Source organism: Microtus oregoni, unplaced genomic scaffold, assembly GCF_018167655.1.
Source record: "Microtus oregoni isolate MIOR12 unplaced genomic scaffold, Mior012 000036F_ref0000092, whole genome shotgun sequence".
Lineage (NCBI taxonomy): Eukaryota > Metazoa > Chordata > Mammalia > Rodentia > Cricetidae > Microtus > Microtus oregoni.
This window is the reverse complement of record NW_024543095.1, coordinates 26417393-26431777: the sequence shown is the minus strand read 5'-3', so window position 1 is coordinate 26431777 and position 14385 is coordinate 26417393. Positions and strand designations below refer to the sequence as shown.

The 14385-nt window shown below is 41.6% G+C and overlaps 1 protein-coding gene across 1 annotated transcript in view; it reads left to right on the top strand.

Moving 5' to 3' along the window:
- The window catches only part of Oxct1 (3-oxoacid CoA-transferase 1), a 116506-nt gene extending 106989 nt beyond the window's left edge, over positions 1–9517 (top strand). Inside the window, exons 16-17 of the mRNA XM_041631158.1 lie at positions 3680–3781; positions 8679–9517. Of these exons, the coding sequence (XP_041487092.1) occupies positions 3680–3781; positions 8679–8720 (144 nt within the window). The 3' untranslated portion in view covers positions 8721–9517. The remainder of the gene's footprint in view (positions 1–3679; positions 3782–8678) is intronic.
- Positions 9518–14385: the final 4868 nt, after the last annotated feature.

Here is a 14385-nt window from a genome sequence, read left to right as displayed (position 1 = left end):
TTATCCTGCTGAGGAAACTGATAGGTTGGACAGTGAGTCTTGAAAGACAAATTGGAGTTTTATGATTGAAAAGAAAATCAAAGAAGGTAAAGGAGAAACTCATACAAAGTCTCAGAGGAGGGAAGAAAGCCCCGTCTGTTGAAGAACCTGCAAATGGGATAGCTTAGCACAAGAGGGCAGCTGTATTCTGAACTACAGAAGAAAATCCAGTGAGGGATCAGCTCAGGGAGGGATATGGATGCTCTCCTAAAAATGTGTTTCTTGTCAGGAGAGGGATGGGGAACCCTTCAGTGATCTTTACATTAGTTAGGAAACTATTTTTCACTAGTCAGAACAGTATAACTTTTGTTTTTTCTAATAGACAAAGAGGAAGAGAAATCTAATTGAAAGGGTCCACCAGTGGTCTAGGTAAAAAATGCAAAAGGTCCCAAATCACAACCCAGAGAGATAGTCTAGAGAGATTTGGGAGATTGGACTCACCTGATTTGATGGGTAGGACACAGCTGGTGAGGAAGGAGAGGCCTGCATTTTCTAACAAGAGAGAATGTCTGAGCTGCTGTGTCCCGGCAAAGATGAAAAAGGAGGAAGAGGGAGAAGAGTAGGGGGCAGGAAAGAAAGAGGTTTAGAGGTTTAGTTTGACACCTTCAATTTTATGTTCCGGGGATTTAAAAAAAGACAAAGGGAGATTTGAGTTCAAAAGTGCAGTCACTACTGGAGTAAGCATGTGGCCACAATCAGCATGAACTGCAAGTGATGCTGTTGGAAAGGAAAGTCAAGGCAGCTAATCTCAATCTTTGGCATCTCAGGGAAGGAAGCTGAATGTTTACCTCTGTGAGTCATGCAGAGCAGGTGCTCCTTTGTGGATGCTGGATGAGTGGATGAGGATGCAGTGCTCCATAGACACTGCTGGATGAGTGGATGAGGATGCAGTGTCCATAGACACTGCTGGATGAGTGGATGAGGGTGCAGTGTCCATAGACACTGCTGGATGAGTGGATGAGGATGCAGTGCTCCATAGACACTGCTGGATGAGTAGATGAGGGTGCAGTGCTCCATAGACACTGCTGGATGAGTGGATGAGGATGCAGTGCTCCATAGACACTGCTGGATGAGGGTGGATGAGGGTGCAGTGCTCCATAGACACTGCTGGATGAGTGGATGAGGATGCAGTGCTCCTTTGTGGATGCTGGATGAGTGGATGAGGATGCAGTGCTCCATAGACACTGCTGGATGAGTGGGTGAGGGTGCAGTGCTCCATAGACACTGCTGGATGAGTGGGTGAGGATGCAGTGCTCCATAGACACTGCTGGATGAGTGGATGAGGGTGCAGTGCTATTAAAGGCAATGGCAGTTAAGGAACCAGAATTCCATAATCAGCACTGAGGAAAATTCCATTAGGTTGCCCTTTGAAAGCAATTATAATTGTTCCCTGTTGTATGGATTGGGTTATAAAAGTTAGCTTCCTCATCAGCACCTGGCTGTAATTAACTATCGGATCCATAACGTAGCCTTTATGGCAGTAATAATGTAATTAAATTACTTACCTGTAAGACAAGGTAGTTTCAGTATCATTTTTGATTAGCTGTTAACAATTTAACTTTTAGATTTTCCTCTCCATTTTTATCAAACTTTTGTTTGCGCCTTAGACCACCAGATGAAACCTAATTCCTCTTAAATCATCGTTTCAGTAGAATCAGCCGTGTTGTCAAACAAACAAGGAAAGGAAGCATCCCTTGTCCTGTGCTGTTCCCACTGGAGGGAAAATATAAACCGGCTGGAGACAGTGATTATCTTAGGCCTTTGCCTTGGCTTAGGCACTCTGCGAAGGAGTAATACCACACCTATACTGTGGCCCAGACATGTTGCAGAGAATGTATTATCTTCCTATATGTGTCCTGTACCACAGCCTCAGGGAGGCTTTTGTGTGCTCACAAAAACTGATCACATTTTATAATTGGGTTGATTAGCCTTTTGCGGTCTAGTTTCTTGAGTTCTTTATATATTTTGGAGATCAGACCTTTGTCAGTTGCGGGATTGGTGAAGATCTTCTCCCAGTCAGTGGGGTTGCCTTTTTGTCTTAGTGACAGTGTCCTTTGCTTTACAGAAGCTTCTCAGTCTCAGGAGGTCCCATTTATTCAATGAGGGCCTTAATGTCTGTGCTGCTGGGGTTATACATAGGAAGTGGTCTCCTGTGCCCATGTGTAGCAGACAATGAGGACTACTGAGAACTCAAGAACAACGGCAATGGGTTTTTTATCCTACTGCACGTACTGGCTTTGGGGGAGCCTAGACAGTTTGGATGCTCACCTTACTAAACCTGGATGGAGATGGGCAGTCCTTGGACTTCCCACAGATGAGGGAGGGGGACTTGAATAGGGGAGGGGGAGGGAAATGCGGGGAGGAGGCAGAAATCCTTAATAAATAAATAAATTTAAAAAAAAAAACTGATCACATTTGTAAAGACAAGTTCCCCAGACCACTTAGCTGCGAGGTTTTGAGCTGTGTGTGTGACAAGACAGCTCAAAAGTCACTGTTCTTCCCCCTGCGCGTTCCCTTCTTGCTTGTGCTGTATTTAAGCATGACAGTTTAGGGTTTGACATCAAAGGTGTTTGAATGTAAAGACAGAAGACTACAAATAATAGATAAATTTAAGTCCATGGAAGAAAACCTGGGAAACATAACCTTTAAGTCTAAGAAAGGAAACTCCCTATGAGAGCTGACAGAGGAAGCCATGTTGCTGCACAGAGACCTTGTAGAGCAAGGTTTGAAGCCCCGGAGAAGCATTTGGGTCTCATAGTTAAAGCTTGTTTTTTGTTTTTTGTTTTTTTTTCCTTGTTATTACCAGCACATAATATTCCCCAAGAAGTAAATACCCTAGAACGAGATGGCCCAGAAACCATCTCAGAAGACTTCTGAAGAAGTCTCAAATAGAAAGCTGTGATAAAGGCTTTGTAGTCCTTTCCCGAGTCAGGTGATGCTATGGTGGTACCATCACGAGCTGGTACAATGGCTGTGATGTTGGAGATGGATTATTGTTCAGGCGGGGGTCGGCATTCCTGTCTGCCTTAGACACTACCACAGCCATTAGAACTGCTCGCCAAAAGGCTGTGGGTTCTCATGCCCTCCTTTTGGGTCCCATGTCTTTCCTTGGGAATTGAAAGGTTGAAGAGCTTTACCAGAAAGAATTTGAACAGCTACTTAGTTAGGCTGGCTAGCCTTTCAGGGCCAGGGAAGCTTTTAGTTTATAATTACTCTTGGGTACCACAGTGTCTCCTTTTGTTTCCTACAATTGTTTACCAAGCAGCATTTTCCCAACATCCTTATCCTTTCTCTTTCCAGCTCTACCCTGTCTCATTCCCTCTCTGTTCATTCCTTTCCCTCTTCAGATTGTTGCTCACCTCTCTGGTCAATGTGTTAGAGCTAACAAATGGAAGACAGCTTAAAAAAACAAAACTCAAAACTTATTACAATGCCAGAAGATGCCAATGTAGTCACCAAATAATGACTGGTTAAGGATCTGGTATCATTTACAATAGTTATAGTGGACATTTTTTCATTGTTGCTTTTCAGTCTTTGGTCATGGATCTTTTCTCTCTTCTAGGAACTTGAACGCCCATCTATCTTTGTGTGACAATTTTCATGACGAAAGTGGTCATTGTCATTTTCTTGACTTCCTCAGGCTGTGTTTGATGTGGACAAGAAGAACGGGCTGACACTGATTGAGCTCTGGGAAGGCCTGACTGTCGACGACATAAAGAAGAGCACCGGCTGTGACTTCGCGGTAAGTGTTTCCGTGCACAGCGCCAGCCTCTTGCATGGGATCACAGCCTGCATGAGGAAATGGTTTTGGGACACTAACCATCCGTTTCTGAGCATCTAAGGGGCTGATCTGAGCAGGAATAGGAAAGGGAGCCTCCTGTGAGAGCTGCTAGAATAGTCAGTGTGTGAGTTAGGCCAGGGCTGCCGGGTGTGGGATGGGAGCAGGAGGACCCCAGGAGCTACCAGAGACAGAGGACAAGCTCCCAGTCATCTGCCCTGCATGAAGTCCTGGGAATCATCTGTTCTTTGTCATGTTGGGCTAATCATGATGTGAGCCGCTTGTGGAAAAGTAAGAATTGCTCACTCTTTCACCCACCTGACGAGGGCGTTTCCCTTGCGTCACCTCTGCGTCTTTATGCCCATCCGCTATATTAGAATGTAACAAGTGCAGGAAAATAGTGTACAGAAAACTCAGGAGTGAGAAACCCAGTAAATCTAAAGGGAGGATTTCTATTAAAATTTTTGTTGTTACACTTATTTATTTATACTTTAAAATTTTATTTATTTATTTATTTATTGTGTGTGTGTGTGTGTGTGTGTGTGTGTTAGAGGTGCTTATTATAAATCTTCAGTCACCTTCCTGTTAGGGTTGACAGATAGATGCAATTAACTTAAAGTTAACCAAAGTAAATGGAATATATATGTCTCTAAAACAGTAAGTGACAGAACCCATTTACTAATTATAGTGAAATATAATGAGATAAAGTTAAAAAATGCATTTAACAAACATTGTTTGATACGATGTTCATAGATTTCATATTTAACTTCCTGTGCACACAGGTTTGTTTGTACCTACAAGTGCATAGCAAATTTCCTTGAAAGGCCTTTGTTGTATAATTCATTGTGTACATAGTAACTACTCCTGGTACTGTACCGTGGTCTTTTGTTTACTAACCTTTTCTGAATTTCCCTTTGGAAAAAAAGCAGTCTCCCAGCAATACCTTGCTTGAAAAGCAAATTTTAATTAGCTTTCTCGTCACCTCAGGGGAAGGAAGGGGATTTGTTTCTACTTGAACTCTTTAGGATTTCTTTCTCCAGTGAAACAAGCAAACAGTGCTTGATCAGCCGTTCTTGTTTCTTGTTTTGTTTTCCCTGTGTGGAATAACACCTGTGTCAGGTAACACCTTCAGAGATCTGCAGAAATTTCAGTTTCTGCTGCAAATGAATACACAGCACAAGACCCTCATTATCTAGCTATTTGTCATTCATGTGGGTGATTCAGAAAGAAATTGGCTGTTTTTGTTATATACTCAGATGGGGGGCGGGTGAGTGTACTACCTTGCTAGTTGTCCTATCTTCGTAGGTTTGAAAATGTCCCCATGGTCCTTCTTGTATTTCTCTATCATCCCTTGCTTTTACCATTACTGATATGGAAATTCATTTAAGAGGTATATTTTGATGTTTTAACTTGTGTATGCATTGCATACAAGTCAGGATCAACATTCCTATCCTCAAGTATTTCTTTGTGATGGAAACATTTAAAATCCTTTCCACCAGTGTCAGGACATCCGTGCACACTGCTGTTATAAATACAGGCCGTCACGCCAGTGCACAGCATCATATCACATGTTCTAACAATTACTCGGTACTCAGCAGTCACTCTAGCTCATCCCTCTTTCCCTTCTCCTCCCAACCTCTGGGAGCCACCATTCTACTGGGACCTCCTGTGACTTCCTACTTTCTCTTTTCTACATGCAAGTGAGATCATGCAATACTCATTTTAATGTGCTGCCTTGCTTATTTAATTTAAAACATTGACTTCCAGTTTCATGGGTGTTGCCATAAAATTCAGTCATTCATTTTTTTATTAATAGTATTCTGTCATGCATGAATACCATTTTCTATATCAGTTCATTAGGTGGTAGGCAAACAGATTGCTTCTCTTTCTTGGCCCTTATGAATAGGGAATGTAGTTGTATCATTGCTGTAATGGTCTTATCATCCTTGTAGTTAGATTGCTAGATCATATGCTGATTCCATTTTTAATTTCTGAGAAAATCTTATACTGATGTTCAGTGATGTACAATGACTTTGCTATCCTGTTCCTATCAAATGTCCCTGCCTTATCCTTGCCAGCACTTGCTCCTTTGTGATTTTACATTTGGTCTTAGCAGAAAGACCAAGAGCAATAATATCTCTGTTTCTTTGATAATAGCTAACCTAACTGGGTTGAACTAGCATCTCACCGTGGCTTTGATTTTTTTTTTAATGATTAATAATTTTATATATAACCTTTTGGCTTATCTATGTCTCTTTTTTTTTCTAAACTTTTTTTTTATTGAGAAAAGGAGAAAAAAAAAACCAAATTTTCTCCTCCTCCCAGCCTCCCATTTTTCTCCCCCTCCTCCCACCCTTCTCCCCCTCCTCCCACCCTTCTCCCCCTCCCCCCACTCCTCTCCCCCTCCCTCTCCAGCCCAAAGAGCAGTCAGGGTTCCCTGCCCTGTGGTAAGTCCTAGGTCCTCCTGGACTCTCTGAGCATGGCGAACAATGAGGGCTGATGAGAACCCAAGGACAATGGCACGGGGTTTTGAACCTACGTAATGTGCTGGCTTTGTGGGAGCCTAGCCAGTTTGGATGTTCACCTTCCTAGATATGGACGGAGGGGGGAGGACCTAGGACTTATCTATGTCTCTTTGATAATAGCTAATATTACTGGGTTGAACTAGCATCTCATCGTGGCTTTGATTTTTTTTTAATGATTAATAATTTTATATATAACCTGTTGGCTTTTTGTATATTTTGCTTTCATGTCTATTTAGATCTATTGTCCACTTTTTTGTTTGTATGTGTGCTTGTTTTGAGACAGGGTTTTTCTGTGATAGCCCTGGCTGGCATAAAACTCACTCTGTAGACCTAGCTGGCCTCGAATTCAGTGATCTACCTCCTTCTGCCTCCTGAATGCTAGGATTAAAGATGTGGTACCCCCTACACCCAGCCAGGTTGCCCACTTTTAATTGTATTGAGAAATGTTTTTGCTGTTGAGTTGTTTGGATTCCATATATGATTCCATATGAATTCTGGATATTGACTTTTTGTCATGGGTGTATTAGTTGTCAATCCTTTGTGAAAGATGCGCATGGAGGCTTATGCCCATTGTGCATTTTTCTCTCTTTGCTCGTTCCTCTGCTCTGAAGCTTCTTTTTTGTTTTCTTCTGGTAGTTTTATAGTTTCAGAGTCTTGTATTTTGTGATTGACAGATGGGGAAGAGGGGGTCTAATCCAGTTTTCCCCATGGACATCCAGGCCTCACAGCACCATGTATAAGAAACCTAGCCTTTCCTCAGTGTTTTCAGTTTTGCAATATTGTTAGTGCGTTTGTCCAAAGCAAGTGACTTTAGATGACTGGCCTTTAGCCTTTCCCCCAGATCTATGTCTGTTTTCATAAAAACACCATGCTGTTTCAGTTGCCATAGATTTACAATACGTAAGATCACCACACTATTTCAGTTTTCATAGATTTGCAGTGTATTTTAACTCAAATATTGTAATGCTTCCTACTTTGCCCTGTAGATCAAAATGCCCTTGGCAATTCAAGTATTTTTGTGGTTCCATTTAAATTATAGTATTGCTTCTGGTTCTATGAAGAAGACTGGTATTTTGAATAAGAACTTCATAGCTAGAGATGGCTCAGTGGTTAAGAAAGCTTGCTGCTCTTGAGTAGGACCTAACTTCAGTCTTACACCCACACGCATGGTGGCTTTCAAGTGTCTGTAATTCCAGTTTCAGGGGATCCAGTGATTTCTTCCTCGCCTCCACAGGCATTACACACATATGATGCACATATATACATGCAGGGAAAACACTCATGCACATTTTTTAAATAAAGAATCACATTAGATCTATAGATTACATTGAATAGTGTATACATTTTAACTATATTATTCTTCCAATCTATGAGCATAATATAGCCCTCTATATTTTTTTATCATCTCCAGTTTTTTCAGGGCATTATAGTGTTCATCTGTGCTTGGACATTTGGGTGACCTCTACCTCTTCGGCACTGTGAATATTGCAGTTATAGACCCTAGTATACAGTATTTCTTTGAGATCCTATTCTTAAATGTTTTGGACCTATCCCCAGAAGTAGGGTGACTGGGCCATATGCAAGCTCCATTTTTAATTCTGTGAGGAACTCCCATGCTCTTCCACTTTGGCTTCTAACCACCAGTTCTCAGGGCTTTCCTTTGCATTTCTCTTACAATCACTGGCTTACAGAATTGTTTGTGCATTGGCCATCTGAGTACCTACTTGGTGACACCATGACCCAATATGTTCACAACCAAGGTTCACTTCTCCCCCCTTGTGCTCACAGTTTGAAAGAAGGCTCGTCCCAAATATTTATCAAATAATGATTAATTTGGACTACTCACCAAGGGCCACGCTTCCAAAGAAAAATGACTCCCCTTCCCCTCACAACCATCAGTTGCCAGTAGTTGTTCAGCTAGGTGTGTAGGCTTCATGAGTCCCTCTCCCAACCGTGTGGGAATGTAACTGGTTTGACCTTCTGCACTATTGCTTTTCATTGTGACCATACTTGTATTAGTCATTGTGCGCTTCGTGGGCCAAAGTGGAGAGGGGGAGTGATTTCCTACCGCCTTAAAGCCCGCTATCTCTGCAATGTCATTTGCAGTGCATGTTAAGTTAAATTGGTTAGTCACTCATTGCTTTGCTGATGAACACCTGAGTTATATAAAGTAGGACGTCTTTACTCTGTATCTGTTGACCACGTTTGAAACTTACTATTTCCTTCAGTCTTTATTTCTTAATTTAAAAAAAAATTAAATTAAAAATAAACTGGAACCGTACTTGAACATGCTGTGGTGGAGTAAACTTTGAACTTTTCTTTCTTTCTTTCACCAGGTGTCACCAAAACTCATGCCAATGCAGCAGATCTCAACTTGAAATGTGGAGAGGACGTTTGTCCCAGGATGCTAAGATTTCCTTTTGAACACATAGGATTTAATTAAAAGGATGTCAGTAATCAAAATTATATATTTAACCAGAAGTTTCAACTAGTTTTCTTCTAGTATTTCTGGGTGCGTGCAGCTGTAGACTGTTCCCTTGAGTGTGTTCTAATGTTTCCACAAAAAACAATAGGGAAACATTTCACTGTGGTTTTCTTTCATATTACTAAGAAGGTTGTTTTTGCCATTGGTGCTCACATTGAAAGGATGTTCATCTTTCATGCTGTATATACTAAACCGTGACGTAACAGTCCTGAGAGAAAGTTTTCATGTGAATTTGTGGCTTAGGCAGAATACTTTTTGGATGACTATATATCTTTTGCTTTCCTCTTGTATTGAAAGAAAGCTCTGATTTGGTGATTTTGCTTGGCTCTTTAAAAATATCCTCCTTCCCTGCACACTTCCTATAGCCAGATAGACACCCAAGAAGGCCAAGAGGAATGTCTCTGGGGAAAGTAAGCAGAGAAAAGAACAAGGCATAGATCTACCAGGGCTGGCATCCCACCAGATGTTGCCTTTAAACAACCAACCATCTACCTATGTGCACTAACAGCTGAGGCTAACTACAGGAAGAGGACTAGAAACCTCCTGACATACTTGCCTAGTTCTCCTATTTTTAGATACTGTGCTATACTTTGTATTCAGAAGACTTTATTTCTGTTATTGAGGCTCAGTGTTTACTCATACAACATCTTCTAAGCCAAAAAAAAAAACAAAAAACTGTGGGCAATTTATCATGAGTCCTAAATCACAATAGAAGCAGTGTTTACAAAAATGATCTTCCAAGATATTTCCCCATTAGGCTCTCCATTCTGCTTAGCAAAGATCGTATACAGTGAATGCCTTTTTTCTACAGGAAAAAATAATGATATTTCATCTGCTTGAGTGAGTTCACTTAGCAGAGTACTTTAGCCTTATCTGTGTAGCGGGAAAGATGGGAGGGTCTCAGATCTGAGTTGTTAGCAAATCTTTGTGTTGGGGAATGAACAGAGTGGCTTGGGATTATAAGGGATGCTCCTTCCGAAGTAGCCTCAGTCCCAAACAGTTACCAGGAAGTGTCAATTCAGAAGCTTCCTCAGGATCAGATGGGTGAAAGCCTAGGTACCCTGAAGCCAGGCTGGACAGCTGGTGTCTGCACATTGGAATATACCGTTCTTCTGCTACTAATGATAGGAATGTATGCATGCTTCAGGTGATGGGTATCATTGAAACTCACTTCTCAAGTATAGCCACAGCTAACCTGTACCGTATGTGAAGGGGAAGACAGGCTTCCCCCAATAGTACTCCCTGTGCAGTACTGCCTTTCTGACTGGCTCAATGGTTGAAAGCATCCGCTGCCAGCACTGATAAGAAGAACCTGTCTCAGAAGGCACAAGGTCCATGAGAGTAAATATGTCTATGATAGAGGAAACATTTGAAAATATTATTGTTGATATGGAGATGTCTTCAGATGCACTTGCTTATCATTCCAGTCTGTTACTTTAAGACAAGGGGCTTCTAAGAATGTTTCTAGCATTGTCCACGCCTGAATAGATGGCTCAAGAGTCTTGTTCAAAGAGTGCCATATTTTTAAAAACCTGTTAAGTGTTATAATAAAAATTACAGATTGACAGAGATAAATGTGTTGTTCTTTCTTCTCACTTGGGAATGGTGCAGTTCCACATGGGGAAACACAACAACAGCTGCTAGAATGACCGCACATTAGGTCAGCAATCAAGTCATTATTGTTTGTTTCTTCATTTTTTTCCAGGGGGCAGGAGGTATTAATACAAGGCCTCTATGCAGTCCCAGCTGCCCTGGAACTCATTATGTAGACAGGCTGACCTTGAACTCACGGAGTTCTGCCAGCCTCTGTTTCCTAAGTGCTGATGGGATTAAAGGCACGTACCACCATGCCTGGCATTAACTTTTCTTTTTGCTATACCAAATAGATAAATTTACATTCTAGGAAAAGCAAAATAAACATTACCTAAATGAATTCTGCCGTACCTTGCTCCCTATCACAGCCAATCATATCTGTGAAAATTGATTGTCAAGACTTCATGCGTATTTTTTTTTTGCTTTATCTGACATTTTTCTTCATGGTACATTTCCATTAATCAAGTAGCATGTTGAGTTTTATTGCAGTTTTAAATGTCTGTCCAGTATCTATTGCTTCTCTACTAACAGTCTTTTCTTCATGGCCAGAATCCTGGAACCAGAGACAGGTTTCTTATTTCTTTTTTTTTTTTTCAAGACAGGATTTCTCTGTGTAATGTTGGCTATCCTGGAACTCGCTCTGTTAGACCAGGCTGGCCTTGAACTCACAGAGATCCGCCTGCCTCTGCCTTCTGAGTGCTTGGATTAAAGGTGTGTGCCACCACCGCCCAGCAAGGGCAATGTGTTTCTAAGATATCATTCTTGATAGTGCTCCTCTGTCTACTCTATGTCCAGTAATTGTCATGTGATATAGGGTATCAGATTATTTCTCCCATGTTCAAACACAGTGAGAGAGAAAAGAGTTTTCTTCCTCTTCTTCCCAGAAGCTAGAAGAATCTGGTGTGGCTTTAGCATGAGGTCCTCCCCTAAATACATACATATGCACACATACATGCACACACACACTGCTGCTTTGTCTTTGCAAAGGAAGAAGCTGACACGTAGGAACTATGGAGGGAACATTCTGGTTATCCTCTAGCCTCGAGTTCAGTACCTGAGCCAGTTTCCCTCCAGCTGACCCATAAACCAGCTTCCCAGTCTTTTGTTTGCCACTTGCCACCACAATGTATATTAATCCAGCTTTTGTGGTTTTGAGTTCTGTGTGGGACCTGGAGTCTTACAGGTTTGCATAGAGTGAGCTAAACAGGCTGTACCCTGAGTCCAGAGAACACATAAGCACAGGAGTGGGTACTACCAGTCGGTAATAGGTTTACTTTGACTTTCTTCTTACGGTGGTGCACTCTAAAGGTATGTTATATACCAGTGACAACTAAGCAGAGGTTTTAATCAGTGGATGGGTTTTTTTGGGACTAATATTACTTTTTTTTTTATAAGCTATGATCTGGCATTTCTTAAACTTACTTTTGCTTTCATCTATCTTTAAAATGAGATTATTCTGTTTTCCATAGTGGTTCCATAAGATGAAATCAATGACTTCCACAGGGCAGGGAACCCTGACTGCTCTTTGGACTGGAGAGGGAGGGGGGAGGAGATAGAGGGAGGGGGAGGGGGGAGGAGATAGAGGGAGAGGGAGGGGGAGGAAATTTTATTTTTAAGTAAAAATACAAATAAAATAAAAAAGATAAAAAATAAACTTATTTTTTTAAAAAAGAAATCAATATATTTCTTTATATATCAAAAAAGTCTTACGGATCTTTCAAAAACACCATGCCATATTAGCTTAGTATGGAATTGATTGGCCATATTCTGAGATTTCACTGTCTACCCTGCCTGTCTGTTGGAGGCCATATTAATACCAACATCAGGATAAGCATAAACACCAATAGAGGTAATATCTTTAGGTATGTGTGACATGCTTGAAGTCTCTTCCATCTAAAAGTTAGACATGTCTATCTATGGAATCTTCCAGAGATATTTTGTGAATAACCCAGCTTCTTTGAGATCTCTGAATAACTAACTGGACAGATGAAGTCCTTTGCACAATCACGTTTCATTGTGGTGGCTAAAGAGGCTTGATTATGGTCACTGTGATCTTCAGTGGAGTACCCTTATGGTAGTTTGGATGTAATTGGCCCCTATAAGCTCAAAGGGAGTGGCACTATTAGAAGGGGTGGCTTTGTTGGAGTAAGTATGGCCTTGTTGGAGGACATGTGTCACTGTGGGGGAAGGCTTGGAGGTTTCCTATGTTCAACATACCACCCAGTGTCATAGACCACTTCCTGTTGACTGTGAGATGTAGGACCCCCAGCTATTTCACCAGCACCGTGTCTGTCTGCAGGTAGCCATGCTCCCTGTCATGGTGATAATAGACTGAACCTCTGAATTATCAGCGAGCCACCAAAATTAAATCTTTTCCTTTATAGGAGTTGCCATGGTCATGATGGCTCTTCACAGCAACAGAAACCCTAACTAAGGTAGCCCTCTTGGAAGGGACCTCAGACTATGGTATCCTGGCTGTTCCATAGCTTGACTTGCAATATCCCAGCTCTCAGAACTGTGGGATCCTGGTGCCCATGTAGCCCGTTCTGTGTCTGGCTCACTACTCTGCGGTGCTGTGTTCCATTTATTGCCCACTATTCAGCTCAGGAGGAAAGTGACTGCAGAAACTCACATATAAACCCTGCTTCCTTCGGAGTCTTGCTTTTGGTTTAGCGGGAGAGGAAATAGCGTCTCCCACTCTGATTGCCTGGAACTGGAAGGCCTTTATACCCTCTCCAAATATGGGCTCCAACTCCCAAATTCTGCACACAATATGGGCAAGAGTAAAGAGCTGTGTTGGTCTCAAGCAGAGCTGCAAAAAAAGTACACACACACACACACACACACCGCTGTGCTTTCAATGTATATACCTGTTTAACAATTTTATGGTTGTCCATTGCTGGTCTGTGATAGTTTTTGAGGCACAATTAATAAAAACCTCAGAGAGAGAAATTGGGGATTCACCTTGAAGATCCCAAAAGCAAAGCAGCTAACTGCTGTCTCCTACCTCAACCTCAGTCCGGAATGGCGATCCTGCCTCCAGGAATCTCAGAATGAGACTGTGACTGAGAGCTGTCTCCTCCTGTTTTATAATCCTCATCCTCTCAGAGGCTGGGATTAAAGGTGTTCACCACTGGGATTAAAGGCATGCACCACCTGGTATCAATGGCAAACTAGTGTGGCTACTGGGGTTAAAGGTGTGTGTCACCACTGCCTAGTCTGTAAGGCTGACCAAGGCAGCTTTTTTACTCTTTGATCTTCAGGCAAGCTTTATTTATTAAAATATGAATGAAACGCCACTACAAGTTTTCTAAATATATTTATAGAATTAACCTACCAGTTGGAAACAAGGTTAATAGTAAGTCAGGCTTAGATTCCCCTTGGTTAAATAGTGATATAACATCTCTTAGGAATATGTATGGGAAAAACGGAACCTAGAGGCTGTCACACAGCAATAAATAGTCCTGAAATGTCTATATTTGTTTAAGCATTGTATAATTTGCAAATCACCCAGAATATGTGAGGTAGCTTATTCGGTTTTCACAGTAACTTTCCAGGGAGACATTATTACTGCCACTAAAATTAACTCGATTAGCCTGTGAGAAGTAATGGCCACTAGTTCGTTAATCAAATGAGCCTTTCTAGGCTAATGTTGAATTTTGCTAAGGTAGTTAATGAGATGCAAATTAAATTCCCTGAATAGAACTAGATTTGTTGCTCTCTGCTTAAGCCATAAAATAAAGTCCACACCCTTTAAACCCAATGGGACAAATATTCTGATTTTGTTCCCTCGGTTCCACACTGCTCTTGTGCATAACCTAGTTTATGGGAAAATGGGTAGATAGTTCCTACAACAAAACCGCTCATGTCCCCATCAGGAAAATGTGTCTGCGGGTGACCCCTAATCACCCACATCTGCTCACTTGAAAGGCTTTGGTTAGACAACCAGCGGTAAGAAAGCTCAC